The sequence below is a fragment of the Staurois parvus genome, unplaced genomic scaffold, assembly GCF_062004578.1.
Source record: "Staurois parvus isolate SC_StPar_1 unplaced genomic scaffold, SC_StPar_1.0 ptg000625l, whole genome shotgun sequence".
Lineage (NCBI taxonomy): Eukaryota > Metazoa > Chordata > Amphibia > Anura > Ranidae > Staurois > Staurois parvus.
The window spans coordinates 51,793-67,354 of NW_028318421.1; the positions used below are offsets into that span (position 1 = coordinate 51,793).

Genomic DNA, 15,562 nt, shown 5'->3' on the forward strand with positions numbered 1-15,562 from the left:
ATCTGCTCATTGTAATTGGGATAATGAGGGAATAACACACACCTGGCCATGGAACAGCTGAGAAGCCAATTGTCCCATTACTTTTGGTCCCTTAACAAGTGGGAGGCACATATGCAAACTGTTGTAATTCCTACACCGTTCACCTAATGTGGATGTAAATACCCTCAAATTAAAGCTGACAGTCTGCAGTTAAAGCACATCTTGTTTGTTTCATTTCAAATCCATTGTGGTGGTGTATAGAGCCAAAAATCTTAGAATTGTGTCAATGTCCCAATATTTATGGACCTGACTGTATGCAGTGCAGATTGAAGCTCAGGTTTCACAACTAATTAATACAGTAGCTGTTCACAGGTGGACATCAGGTTTACATCAGGTTCAGGACAGAATTAGCTCAGGATCTTATCCTGTTCACACATATGAGGTTTAGGAACGGTTCCCACAGAAGTCAACAGCCTGTAATCTGCACTTGATCCTGAAGGCACTGCTCAGAAACCGGACATGACTCTTTTTTTAAAAACGCACTGAATCAGCCTCGGCCGTGCTCCAGACATATGTGAACAGGAACCATATGAAGCAATGGTATTTCACATGTCATGCAGATTGGATGCGGTTCAGACCACATCCAATCCACAGATACAATATGTGAACCGGCACTTAGAAAAAAGGTGAGCTAGTTAGGAATGAACGTTTGTAAGCATCTCTCTAAATCTCCACAAAATTGAACCATGCAGGGCTGAGTAGGAGATTTTTGTCTCCCCTGTCCTTCACCTTAACTATTTACTAATACTTGCTTTTCCTTCAATATTCCTTATAGCCTCCTCCCTGCAGCTATGTTTGAAACAGACTTGACGGTAATTCCAGATACAGTGCCTTGAAAGAGTATCCCTACTCCTTAAAATTTTCCACTTATTGTCATGTTACAACCAAAAACGTAAACGTATTTTAATGGGATTTTATGTGATAGACCATATAATTGTAAAGTGGAAGGAAAATGATAAATGGTTTTCAACATTTTTTTACAAATGTTCAATTCAAGATTGCATGTTTATTTCATATGTCTATGACAGGTGTGGAGCTCTCGCCCTCAACTACTAAAGTTGCCCAATAGCAGTACTGTGCTATTTTCTCTGCTCTGATAGGGACCCACCTGACTTTTCCAGTCCTTTGTGTGTGATGAGCATCTCTGACTACCCAGTTTTTTGTTCAACTGCTTGTAAATAGCTGGAATATTACAAGCATTCATCTACAGTGCCTTGAAAAACTATTCATACCCCTTGAAATTTTCCACAGTTTATCATGTTACAACCAAAAACGTAAATTTATTTTATTGGGATTTTATGTGATAGACCAACACAAAATGGTACATAATTGTGAAGTGGAAGGAAAATGATAAATGGTGTTCAAAATATTTTACAAATATGTGAAAAGTGTGACGTGCATTTGTATTCAGCCCCCCTGAGTCAATACTTTGTAGAACCAGCGTTCACTGCAATTACAGCTGCAAGTCTTTTTGGGGATGTCTCTACCAGCTTTGCACATCTAGAGAGTGATATTTTTGACCATTCTTCTTTGCAAAATAGCTCAAGCTCTGTCAGATTGGATGGAGAGTGTATGTGAACAGGAATTTTCAATGCCACAGATTCTCAATTGGATTTAGGTCTGGACTTTGATTGGGCCATTCTAACACATGAATATGCTTTGATCTAAACCTTTCCATTGTATCTCTGGCTGTATGTTTAGGGTCGTTGTCCTGCTGGAAGGTGAACCTCCGCCCCAGTTTCAAGTCTTTTGCAGACTCTTAACAGGTTTTCTTCTAAGATTGTCCTGTATTTGGCTCCATCCATCTTCCCATCAACTCTGACCAGCTTCCCTGTCCCTGCTGAAGAAAAGCATCCCCACAACATGATGCTGCCACCACCACCATGTTTCACAGTGGGGATTGTGTGTTCAGGGTGATGTGCAGTGTTAGTTTTCTGCCACACATAGCAATTTGCTTTTAGGCCAAAAAGTTCCATTTTAGTCTCATCTGACCAGAGCATCTTTTTCCACGTTTGTTGTGTCCTCCACATGGCTTCTTGCAAACTGCAAACGGGACTTCTTATAGCTTTCTTCTTGCCACTTTTCCATAAAGGCCAGATTTGTGGAGTGCACGACTTATACCGGTAGTTGTCCTGTGGACAGATTCTCCCACCTGAGCTGTGGATCTCTGCAGCTCTCCTCCAGAGTTACCATGGGCCTCTTGGCTGTTTCTTTGATTAATGCAATCCTTGCCCGGCCTGTCAGTTTAGGTGGATGGCCATGTCTTCGTAGGTTTGCAGTTGTCTTTCCATTTTCAGATGCTGGATTGAATAGTGCTCTGTGACATGTCCAAAGCGTGGGATATTTTTTTATAACCTACCCCCACTTTAAACTTCTCCACAACTTTATCCCTGACATGTTTGGTGTGTTTTTGGCCTTCACAATGCTGTTTTTTCACTAATTTTCTCTAACAAGCCTCTGAGGGCTTCACAGAACAGCTGTATTTATACTGAGATTAAATTATACACAGGTGTAATTTTCTAATTAGGTGACTTATGAAAGCAATTGGTTCCACTAGATTTTAGTTAGGGATATCAGAGTAAAGGGAGCTGAATACAAATGCACACCACAATTTTCACATATTTATTCGTAAAAAATTTTGAAAACCATTTATCATTTTCTTTCCACTTCACAATTATGTGCCATTTTGTGTTGGTCTATCACATAAATACATTTACGTTTTTGGTTGTAACATGACAAAATGTGGAAAATTTCAAGGGGTATGATTACTTTTTCAAGGCACTGTACTTTCAGCTATGGGGGAGCATGTGACTGTGTAACTCTTCATGCCTGATTGATGTCACGGGGGGCATGGAAGTGCCAACCAGAAAGACAAAGTGGTTGTAAACCCTTACATATATCCAGTGAAGTGACTAACCTCAGGTGGTACACAGAGATGAAACAAATCCTCCTACATAAATTATACCTGTTTATCTGCAGTATTCTCTTCTCTACATCCGTTCAAAGTGCTACATTTCTGAGAGTTCAGAAAACGGGGGGGGGGGGTGGGCAGTGCTGAATTTACATTCTGCAGAGCTCAGTGAGGAGAGTTTTGAAAGCTGATTGGAGGGAAGGGACACACCCTCCCTCCACACAGCTCATAGAAACACAGCTGAGGCTGTCAATCTGCTGGAGGTACCTTCCCTGTCACCATTTATTCTCTTGATGTCAGGAAACCTTGTCAGAAGTGGTTCCTGCTGATAGCAGAGGAACAAGGCAGCTGACAGAAATGACACTTAGTGCTCTGGATAGAGACAAGTACACACTCTAGAGGGACGTGCTTCTTCATGTCTGAGGTTTACAACCACTTTAAAGGAGAATTATCCTTTCTTCTTTCCCTAGGGTGCAAAATAAGTGTAGTATTTTGTCCAATGTTACTAGGTGCTTCCTAACCCTATATATCAGGACTGACCTGTACCCCCCCCCCTCATCCTGCTGTTATTGATCCAAAAACAGGTAGGGAGAATACTTCATAACTCCAACTTGTCTTGGCTCTCAGCACTTTCCCCAGAAAAGCACTGGCAAGAAGAATAAAGTGAAATGCAAGAAGGAGGGGGGTGGGAAATGAGGGGTTGTTTGGGTGTCAGCATCAAACATGCAAAGGGGGTTTTATCAAACGTATCAATGAATCATTAAGACAGTAACATCTTCAATGAGGGAAATTTTCTGTCTGATGAGTTTGGGGTAATAGCAGACTGAGATGAGATGAGAAACATATTCCATCTAAAGGTCCCTAGTTTAGTCTTTATATTTATGTTTGGAGCATTTTAACATGGCTCTCTTTTTGCATGAATTAAATTTATGAGGTGTTCTACTGGAGCCATTTTCTGGTTACCTTTTTACATTAATACTGAGATGGCTGTCAGAAAATGAATACTGATTGTATGGTATTTGTTCTTTCTGGAACTGTAACAGCAATGACACAAACAGGCCAATGTTTTCTGTCAAGGTGCAGGAAATTGGGAGGGCGCTTTCCTAGATGCTTCACCTAAAAGTCTAAAGTAGCTATGTTATGGTTTTGGAGGGGATGTTTAGGTCACTTATAATTTTATGTTGCAGGCATGAAGCAGACAAGCTAGGGGTACTGATCAAAACATTCTGACAAATCTTGTATCATTAGAAAATATCTGAACTGTCGTCGCTAACCTATCTTTTTTTAAAATTCTGTCAAACTTGCCTTTTGAGTCACTGATCCAGGGCCGGTATGAAGATCAGGATTCCTGACTTCTTTGCAACTTTACTTACAAACTTCTAAATTGCATTCTTGTTTTTAGATTAGTTACTTAATGTGTTGGCTAACAGCTTATCGTTCCAGCCAGGCTACGAACAGGGGAACATTTTGTTTTTCCATCTAGTCCCCTTAACCCGCTTTGAACCTTGTGAGCCTACTATAGAAGTACAAAGCAGCTCAGCAATCCCAGTTTATAAACACAGCTATGTTGAAGTGAGATCTGGTGAACCTCACTAAACCTACATGTTGCAGCAGAGGTAGAAGGCCATGTGAAAGAACCATTTCAGGCAGGAACAAGAAAATTGTAATTTAGGGCAGCAGATGTATACTGTTGGCACAGATGCCTAGATTTAGTATCAAATATGATTTTGATTCCTTAGATTGGACTAAGATAAAACAGACACACAAGGGTGGGGTACCTGGCATTTATTACTTTAATATTTTCTGTCAGGGGTCTTTATTCTAGTTTTGTAGCCTGGTTTGTACAAAATATACAATGTTATATTGACCCTATTGTGATTTGTTCTGGCCTTCACAGGTTTTCTGAATTTATAGATGGCAGAGTCAAGGATGCTTGCGTCACCAGCCTCATATTCAGCTGTGACTGTCAGTGACAAGAAGCATTACAACAAAGCCCTAAAAGAGTTACTCGGAATAATACAGAATTCTAAATGGTAAAACATTTTTTTCGTAAAAGTTGATGTGCTTATTAGAATATCGTTGCAAGAAAAAAATCTTAAAACATTAAGGCCTCTTTCACACCTTTCTGTTCTGGTGTGTTAACATGAGTTTTTGTTTTTTCATTTGAATAGACTGGCAATGCACCAGAATTCACAAAAATTTCTTCTTCCCTATTTTGCTTATTTAGTGCACTTGTGGTGTGCTGCAACGGTGGTTTGTAGGGAAGCTGTGTTGCAGTGCCATTTGTAATTAACGTGGTGCCAGATGTGAAGCCAGCCTGATGACATGAACTTTTTTCTGTGCAGTTTTCAGAATGTAGTAGAAAGTAGTTGCATTGGTAAAGCTGAACTCCAGGATGGTGACTAAATCTCTACAATAGTTCTGTATTGTTAGAACTAAACCTATTGATTTAACAGTTTCCCAAAACATTGCCGTGAATGATAACTGTCACAGTTGCTTGTCTTCTCAGTTGAACTGTCTAGCTATCAAATGGTTGGTGTCATAACTTATCACATATGCAGCACCATGGCAACTGCAGATCACACGGGCTAAGATGGCAGCTTCCCTGGCTGTAAAGGATAGCAGGATTTAGTTCCACTTTTGTTCTTTTTAAAGCGATAGTAAACACTGCTTGGACACTTGTACCTACAGGTAAGCTTGTAATAAAGCTTACCTGTAGGTACAAGGAATATCTCTTAAATGTGCACTGAGGAGATATTCAGTGTTTCCGCAGCCGGAAATGTCACCAGTACATGCACTCTGAAGGATGACGTATGATGCATACTAGCACATTATGATATTACCTTGCAGGACTTTTCCCCGAAAGTTTACTACTGCTTTAAAATGTCATGCTTTTTTTTAAAAATGCACCCTTTTAAAATCTGTGATGTCATCTCTCTATATGGAATATTCATCAAGCCCTGGGCTCCAGAAGGCGGTATCTCAGAACTGGTGATGTCACATCCTATTAGTGTTCATTGTGGCTCACTAAGACTACAAAGGCCATCATGCCTTGGGAATTTGTGTCTCAATGGGAGGCCATGTTGGCAGGACTGTGAACATATGTTTGGCAGAACAGAAGTGCGCTTCTGGCATAGGCTTCTGACTCTGTCCACTCACATTGTCTGTCTGTCAAACTACACAGTGCATTGGGTAGCTCAGACTCCTTGGTCTGCCTTCTACAGTGAGTGGTGACATCATTATGTCACCGCTTGCTTTACAAAGAACTATAGTGGGGGAAAACAAAGACTGGTGGCCGGGGGATAGGAAATTGAAGTGGACTGATGGCTTTTCTGTGCACTAGGAAGACCGGGTTTCTCACAGCCTATTCTTTAAAGGCATGAAAGCACCTGTATACACGTTTAATGAAATTCCTGCCCGGAGTTCAGCTTTAATTATATGTTAACAGTGTTGTATTTATGGAAAGCTGTTTTTGCTTGTTTTCTTGTGATGTACATGGAGATTATATTAAATATATTATGAGTTTTCTCATGGAGTTTTTATGTGGAAATATCTATTAATTTTGCTTTTTATTTTTCTTGGGGCTTGTTTACACTTGTGACTGGGATCAGCAAAACCCTGCGGTTGAGCTGTGTTTTTACCATCTCTCAACCACTCCCACTTTTGCTGCTGAAGCAGCGAGCAAACTTGTACACACCTCGCAGCCAAAGAAGGAATTACATCCCCTGTTGCACTTGGCAGGCAGTACCAACTGCACAGCAACCACGCACAATTTTGCAGTTGTGACATGGTTGCCCTGTATTTACAGGGTTAAAACTAGTGATTAGGAGGTGATACAGTGCCTCCTCACCGCCTGTCTATTGCTCTCTGAAGAACGATCTGAACACAGATAGCTCTTCAAACAGCAGAACAGGTGTAAACAAGGCCTTATTGTCTTTTCTATCCACAGAAAGTCTATGTATAGAATCTGTTCCTATGACTAGATATAGTCTGGGCTTCACTGTATAATAATTCTTTCAGCTCTGATAGGATCGATTATGAATATGAATTAAGTCAGATGGAAATAGCAGACCACAGTGATGAAGACGTTTGTCCTATCCAGGCCTATAATACTCATCTGTACACAGAGACAGGTAAATACAGTACTGGTTCAGCTATTAATGTTAACATGGCTTTCTACAGCTAAACGCCTAAATCCTAACATGTTAATTGCCAAAGATATGTGAATCTCTTCAGCCAGCTGTGATTTCTAACTTTTTTTAAATCTATCCAGAACTTAACAAAAATGTTTTACCTGGAGTTCTGCTTCAAATTAAAAGCTATCACTTCTTTACAGTGGTAAACCCCTGTTGTAAAAGAAATGTAGTGTATGAGTGGTGTGTACCCACCGCTCTATATTTCCCTTTAAAGTGTACTTCCCCTTTAAGTCTAGTTTATCTGTTTAATATGTAAATGTATTTGTAAAACTAGTGAAATGCCATGCAAATGATAAAGCTTTATAAATGCTTTTGTAATATTCATTTTCTAATGATTGTCTTGGAGAGTCTTCATTGATGTTTGTGTTACAGATATCACGTTGCCTTCTCATCTGGTAGGCAACACTTGCACTGAGCCATCCTTGGATATAAACAGCTCTCTTGCTAATAAACTGAATCTGAGGAGACCACACAACAGTTCCTTAAAGGTCCCAAGTATTTTATCTTCTGAGGTTCGAGATATTTATGAAGAGTTGTCAGAAATCTACCAGAAATTGCAGGTAACCTATAGTTGTTTTTCATCCGTATTACTATTTCTAAAACTCACATATAGAAAATACTTCTCTTTTTCCATTTCCCTATATTTTTTTCCCTTTAAAGCGGTAGTAAACACTGCTTGGACACTTGTACCTACAGGTAAGTTTATAATAAAGCTTACCTGTAGGTATGAGGAATATCTCATAAACTTGCACTGATAAGAAGATATTCAGTGTTGCCACAGCTGCGAGTCCGTGTGCATGCGTGGGAGCGACATCATTGCGGCTTGGCCATTCAAAAAGGCCAGAGCCTGCGAGCCCGAGAGGAAGACCGGGTGAAGAAAGAAGCCCTGTCAGCAATGACAGCACGCCACTAGAGAAGTTCGTTTTAAGGTAAGTATTTCATAATGTGCTAGTTTGCAATGCCCCCTAGTAGGGGGATTATTTTTTTTTACTTTAATGCAAGTTTACTACTGCTTTAAGGACTCTGCAATTACAGAAACAAATCTATTGAAGTACACTCCACTCCTAAGTCCTGTTGTAGGCTGATAACACACAATATATATTTTTTTTAATTGAGTGATGTCAGACCTACCCAGTTTCCTCTTGCCAAACTAATATGATTTGCCCACTCTTTCATCTTCGTAACAAAGGCTAATCATTCTCTAGTCCTGACATAAGGACTAGGAGGGCTAATTACTCTCCTTGGGATAGTGCAGGAAGTGAGCACAGAGCACGGGCCAGCTCTGAACTTTTGACATGATCAACAGGCATTTCCCAAATTGTCTTCCAGGACAGCCCATGAAATATAGGCACCTCCTCCAACAGGACCAGGAAATGCATTACCAAATGCCCTTTAAAAGGAGGTCCCTCTGCTCAACTTGTAAGTTTTTTGTGTTTCCTCTGGACGGAGGAGATGCATCACTTGGTACCTGGGTGGCGGAGGCCTCTGTTTCTCTGGCTATCCTTTTCTTCCACCCACTACTTTACCTACCTTGCTGCACTGGGAGCAGCTAGTAGGATTTACTACAAAATTGCCCTCCAGGACCACTCCTCAGTATTGGAAGGAGGTAGCTTGGTACTCTTTCTCCTTCTGTGCTTGGGGAAGGCCATGTCTGGAAGGGAAGAAAGGAATGGTTGTGATACAAGAAGTGCCATCATCCCTAGAAGATACAGTGTGGAAGCCCTCTTGTTGGTAAGATTTTTAAGGCACACATTAGACCAAAACGTATTCTAACAAATAATTTAAAAGAGAACCATATTTTATTTGTACAATCTTATAAAAGACATATAATTACAAAGTATGGCGGTATCAACAGACGTGGTTTTACAATGAATATGCATCTTTGCATATTCATTGTAAAATCACGTCTGGTGATACCACCATACTTTGTAATTATATGTCTTTTATAAGATTGTACAAATAAAATACGGTTCTTTTTTAAGTACTGTAGTTGGGGTATCAGCGTCATCTCCATGTAACAAATTTGTTGTGTATAGCTTGTTTTTACACAGTAGAGATTAGCATGGTTCTCTGAATGATAATGTGTGTCTCAAGGCACTGGGCTTTGTCACATTCATATATAGCAGTGGTTCTCAACCTGTGGGTCACGACCCCTTTGGGGGTCAAACGACCCTTTCACAGGGGTCCCCTAAGACCATCAGAAAACATATATTTCCGAAGTGTAAAGAGCAGCTACTGTGTAGAAAGCAGCTGCTGTGTTGAAAGCAGCTACTCTGTTAAAAGCAGCTACTGTGTTGAAAGCAGCAGTATTGGAGGTAAAACGACACTCATGAATTATAATTACTGGGTAAATAATTTTATGGTTGGGGATCACCACAACATGAGGAACTGTATTAAAGGGTCACGGCATTAGGAAGGTTGAGAACCACTGATATATAGGGATTTAGGTAGTGGTAAGTCATTAGATGTATGCTTTTTTAGCAGATCCTTATGTGATTATATCCACAATTGTTCAGATCTAGTCATTCCATGTAGGATCTGTTGGGGTTAGTCTTTTTCCTTTGCTGTCAAGTCTTCACCTACAGTGTTCAATTATCCTGTTCCTTTGGCCACATAGGCTTTTAGGGGCATTCATCTGTCCTTAGTTGACCAGGGCTTCACTAGAGCTGTTTTTTTATTATGATTATTGATTTATTTATTTTTATAATCAGTCTTGTGTAACTTTGAGCTCTTATTTCCTGATATGGCTTACAGTTTTCCCTGCAACCAGGTCTCCTTCCTTCATTTTCTCTCTACTGAGACTTTAATATAACTGGGATCGCCATATAGATATATATTTATGCTAATCCTGAGGGTACAGTATTAAAGGGCTTTGGGTTTCTAGTGACCCTTCCTAATCTAGTAAGTTCTTGCTAATCTCATGGGCTGTCCTGGAGGATGATTTGGGAAAACTGGAGTTAGAATTGCCGGTAACTCTTATTTCCAGGAGTCTTCCAGGACAGCCGAATTCCCGCCCTTGTGTTATATTGTTTTTCTGTTTGTATATGTTTTATTCAGGTTTTGTTCATCGGTTCTTGTTTAAAACTGACCAGTAGAGGGACCTCCTTTTAAAGGGCATTTGGTGATGCGTTTCCTGTTCCTGTTAGAGGAGGTGCCTATATCTCATGGACTGTCCTGGAAGACTACTGGAAAACGGACAATTGTATCTTATTTACCATAATTTTCCTTTCCTGACGCCAATCCACGGCAGCATACATGTGATATAGCTCCGCCCCTATATCCACCCACAGGACCTGTGTATATCTATAAAAGTCTAACTGAGAGCAACCTCCCCCATTCTCTGTACAGTCCAGATCAAACAAGGGAGGGTTCGTATGCTGCCATGGTTTGGCGTCCGGAAAGGAAAATTATGGTAAGTATGATACAATTTTACGTTTTCCTGACGCCAACATGGCAGCATATATGTGATAAATGACTAGCTAAACAGGGAGGGCTAAACTGTATAATCAAACTGCATTACAATGGACATGGAAGCCTAGACTACCATTCTGTTGAAGTCCATTGACGTATAAGCCCCTGGATCTTCCCTGTAGCGCCTGAGGCAGGCGCACTATGGTAACTAGCCTGCTGCTTTGCAAACGTCTTCATAGGCACTTTGCATGTGCTGCCCCGAATGTAGAGATGGACATGGCTGTATAAACCTCTACCATTTCTGGAGGCTCTTGCCTGGCTGCACTATGTTTCCAGGATGACCTTGACACTCCAAGATGACAAGGTTTGCTGCAGCTTCTTCTGATGGAAACATAAACAGCCTCCCAGAGGAATTAAACTAGGAAGCAGCTTGAAGGTAGGCATCGTAGATACCTGGTACATCCAGCTTGTGTAGGTTAGGTACCATCTATGCCAGAAAGGATGGAATCACCAATTTGTAAGATGAAAACTGAAGCCACCTGGGTAAAAAGGTGCTCGATGGCATAGGCTACAGCTTGTTCGGAAGAAAGCCGATTTATTACTCTGTAGCTTGAAGTGCTTGCAGGTCCAAAACTCTGCCCCCTGAAGTTATCGAGGGACACTGCTTCTCGAGTGATGTCCTACTGAAGACTCCTTTTTATTGGTGCAAACCGAGTCCTGGCAAGGAAATCCAGTGCCAGAATAAAATCCCACAGGGGAAATGTTTTCCTCCTCAGGGCAAAGTCTCAGGACCAACCTCCTGAAATGCTCCCCTGGCAGCTCACATGCTCATATTCCCTGATGAAGCTGAAATTTGAGCCCTTACAGAACTAGGCTGAGCCCCAAATCCAGATGTGTGAGGAAATTATAGCAACTGGGCGACCACCGGGTTGCTAGGATCAAAATCCTGCTCATCTGCAAAGACTGAACCTGTTCCAGACTTCGGAGTAAATGGCATTTGTTGGCATCCTTCCTGAAACCCTGCAGGATTTACCACTGAAAGAGGATGGCCCTTATCCTTCAATCCTTCCCTCTCAATTTCCAATCCATCCTGGGCCAGGTGTTGTTGAAGTGCTTGGTCCAGACTCCAGTTCTATGGCTAGGGTGAAACCCAGACCTGCAGGCCAATCGGGCATGCATGTTATCACAGTGAGACTCTTGGACAACAGTTTCCCCCTGGAACTTCATGACCAAAGGTAGTAGAGGAAAGCCATTTGCTTGGCAACTATTCCTTGGCTGAGTGAGCGTCCACTTCCTCTACCAATGGCCTATTCTGAGAAGAAGCAGAAAAGTACTCACTCAAGCATTGAACTGGGCTTCCGTATTGATGACTAGATGGGTCTGTTCCCACTGATTTGACACCTCCAATCCAGCCAAAACTTCTCAGGCTAGCCGGATGAATACTCTTTTGAACTAGTAGGTGATCTGGGCTCTGGGCTAACAGTAGAATACCATTCAAGTAATGATGGATGCATTTTGTTTCCTCAGAGGGGCTACACAGAGATTAGGACCTTCGTAAAGGTCATCTGGGAGGTGGAGAGCCATGAAAGAAGGTATGCAAACTGGAATTGTCAATCCCCCACAGTTTCTTTAACCGCTTACAGGCCGCCGTATAGAAGATATACTGCTACATGTTGGTACAGGTATACGTGATTACATGTGATTTTGCATTTCCTACTCCACCGCCATTCGCGGATGTCAATCACCGGGTCCTGGCCAGTAATTACCCGCTGGCGCCTGGTGATTACCGACACCGACGGGGAGAAAGACTGTTTGTTTTTTGTTTACAAACAGTCTTCCTCCCTGTCAGCTCGGGCACACTGCTCGGGATGGCTGTGCGCCGCACATCCATCCCGATCAGTGTGCCTACAGTGAAGCACACACCCCCTGACCCCTAGTAAAACACTCCCTACACACAGTTAACCCTTTGATCGCCCCTCACGTTAGCCCCTTCCTGCCCAGAGTCGGTACTGTCATTAGTACAGTGTCAGTGCTGTTTTTTAGCACTGATCACTGTATTGGTGTCACTTGGGATGTCAGTGACACCAAGTTAGTCCCCCCCCCCCCCCAGTGTCAGAATGCCCGCCGCAGTCCCGCTAAAAGTCGCTGATCGTTGCCATTACTAGTAGGGGAAAAAAAAATCCCAGTATCTATACCGCCATTTGTAAGCTGTATAACTTTCACATAAACCAATTAATTTACACATATTGGGATTTTTTTTTAGCAAAGACATGTAGCAGAATACATTTTGGCCTAAATTTGACAAAATTTGATTTTGTAAAATTTTTTTACTGGACATGTTTAATAGTAAAAAGTGGGAAATATTTTTTTCTCAAAATTGTTCGTCTTTTTTTGCTTATAGCGCAAAAAATAAAAAAAGCACAGGCGATCAAATACCACCAAAAGAAATCTCAATTCGTGTCCGAAAATTTCATCTGGGTGCAGCACTTACATGACTGCGCAATTGTCCGTTAAAGTTACTCAGCGCCGTAATGCAAAAAATGGCCTGGTCAGAAAGGGGGGTAAATCCTCTGGAGGGCAAGTGGCTAAACTCAGCACCAGTTGAATCTTCAGTCTTCTTCATACCGACACCAAAGAGAATAAAAAGTCTGTGAGGGAGGACTTGGAATCAATGCTCTTTGCAGTCATATTATTGCTGTACTGAAAGAGGACATCCACCTCTTTAGCAGAAAATGTTACACTGGTCTGGATGAAGAATAATTCTAGAGGGCGATGTCTGAACCACCAAAAGTAACCAAGTTTTACCATAGAATACCATTCAAGTAATGATGGATCCAGCCTTGGATCTCAAAAATGGGCTTTACCATCTCTGCGCTGAATCAGCCACAGTAGCCTGGCGGGGGGTTCCTCTCAACAGAACTCCTGTAGGGGTTGAAAGGAACAAAATGGACCATGGCTGTTCTTTCTTCAGAAAGGTGCCTTTTCACACTCTTCCACCAGCTCTTGAAGGTTCTCATTCCGGTGAAATAGTCTTGAGTCTTGAAATGTAAAGTGGGCCAAACTAGCCGAGAGAACTCACCTGAGCCTTGACCTCCTATGAAGAAGAAGGCCAGACCAACCATTGACAGCTCTTGAAATAGTGCTTAGCGTATGGATGCTGATTGGTATACAGAGCTGCCTGTCAAACATGAGCATTAGGGCTTGTTTGCATGTGCAGATAACATAGCTGCTCCTCTGAAAAGTGATCTCATGTAGTCTTTTTATAGGGCCTTTAATAGTTAGTTTAGTATTGTCCATATCTTTGCAGTGCTGTAATGTGTGTTACTGCAATGCATGTTAAGTACGTTGGCATGTGGCAGTGCTATTATCTTCAACAGAGAAGTGGCATTTTCCTCCTGGATAGGGTATCATTTTGCAGCTGCTTACTAATGAAAAACTTCATACCGTTATTGCCACTTCTCTTGAAACATCCTCTTCATCCTTCCATTCACCAGGGAGAATGGAAGGCTGTGCCTTGAAAACATGAAGTATGTTTTGACTTCAAAAGGCAGTCATCTGGGTCATCCTGTTCTGGGTCTGCTACCCTAATGAATGACTGGACCCAAGAGACACCCTGCTTAGCCTTTTCAAGGAGGATGATTGACCTTCTTCAACCTCTGGTGAAGCCAGGTGCATGGCAAAAGTGAGTGCCTCCAGAGCCAGGAATAAAGATGGCTATGATGGGTTTGGGGCCTCCTTGGCACTGTGGTGCCCTGTACTCATGTGCAGGGCTGCTTTCTTGATGTTGTGCCCGGAGTCTGCTGGCATAAGTGGTTGGAGAACTCAGAGGATCATTAACTATTTATCCATGAAGGACCATGACTTGCTGGCTCCTAGCCTCCTTTGTCCTTCGAGAGGTTTCAGCGGCAATATCATCAGACATGTTAGTCTGGTATTCGGTCCATGCCGCAGGCTAAGCACTTTGTCCCTCTTAGAGCTCAGGGAAGCAGAGATGCCAACACTCACTGGGAACTTTACAGTATGTGCATCCTGGGTGAGACTTGCGGAGGTGGAAGAGCGACTGGACTCATCATGCCATGGCAACGCTATTTTAGCTTGACCTTAACCTCCCTGGCGGTATTCCCGAGTGTAGCTCGGGGTAAAGTTTCAGTACCACAAGCGGTAACCCCGAGCTACACTCTGGAATACGTTGCAGTGCTGCTCCGGGATCTCTTCACTTACCTTGTCCTGCGCTCCCGCGATGTCCCCCCTGCAGCGTCCCCGGCAATGTCCTCCGGCGTTGCCGGCATCTGTCTTCTGGGTTCCGTTCCCTGCGAGGTCGGGACGTACGGGGAACGGAACTGGCAGGAAGTTTGAAAGTTGTAAAAGTGATATTCACTAAAATCACATAGTAAAACATTACTGTATCAAACCATTTCACATACATTTTGTCCTGTGCCCTGCCTGCATTTTTACTGTTCTTTCTGCCTGGAAACGTCCCTTTAGGTCAAAAGCGGTTTTAGACCAGCTAGAGAACAGCGATAGTAAATTAGAACTACTTGCAGAATTGAGTGATAATGATTCGTGGGGAAATTCATCATCAGACACTGAAAACGATTTTGCGACTTTGCTCAGTGATGTGCGAACTTGGCGCTATATTTCAAATTTCAGTGTTTTTGGTTTGATTATATTACTGAATTAAATTTATTATGATTATTTATTAAATTATAATTTATGATTTCGTGTTTCAAGTTTTATCCTACCCGGGATGTTTACTAGGATCTTGTTCGGACAGATTTCAGTGAGTTATTCCTAAAAATTACAGGCCTACAATAAAAAAAATACATATCTCCATGCAAAAAAATGTACCGCTTTGAGCACAGAAATATGGACATAATCAGACCCCTAGGGATGCTAAGCGAGAGCGGGCTAGGTTGTACCAGAAGATGAAAGCCACGTTCATGGAAAGGCATTCTTTTTGATCTTCTTACTTACCACACTGATGGTCCCTGCCTGAGTACATGTA

The 15,562-nt window shown here is 42.0% G+C and overlaps 1 protein-coding gene across 1 annotated transcript in view; it reads left to right on the forward strand.

Moving 5' to 3' along the window:
* Positions 1-15,562, forward strand: part of CCDC138 (coiled-coil domain containing 138) — a 79,827-nt gene that overhangs the window by 9,401 nt on the left and 54,864 nt on the right. The window contains exons 3-5 of the mRNA XM_089693327.1: positions 4,848-4,983; positions 6,971-7,083; positions 7,519-7,706. Of these exons, the coding sequence (XP_089549453.1) occupies positions 4,865-4,983; positions 6,971-7,083; positions 7,519-7,706 (420 nt within the window). The 5' untranslated portion in view covers positions 4,848-4,864. The remainder of the gene's footprint in view (positions 1-4,847; positions 4,984-6,970; positions 7,084-7,518; positions 7,707-15,562) is intronic.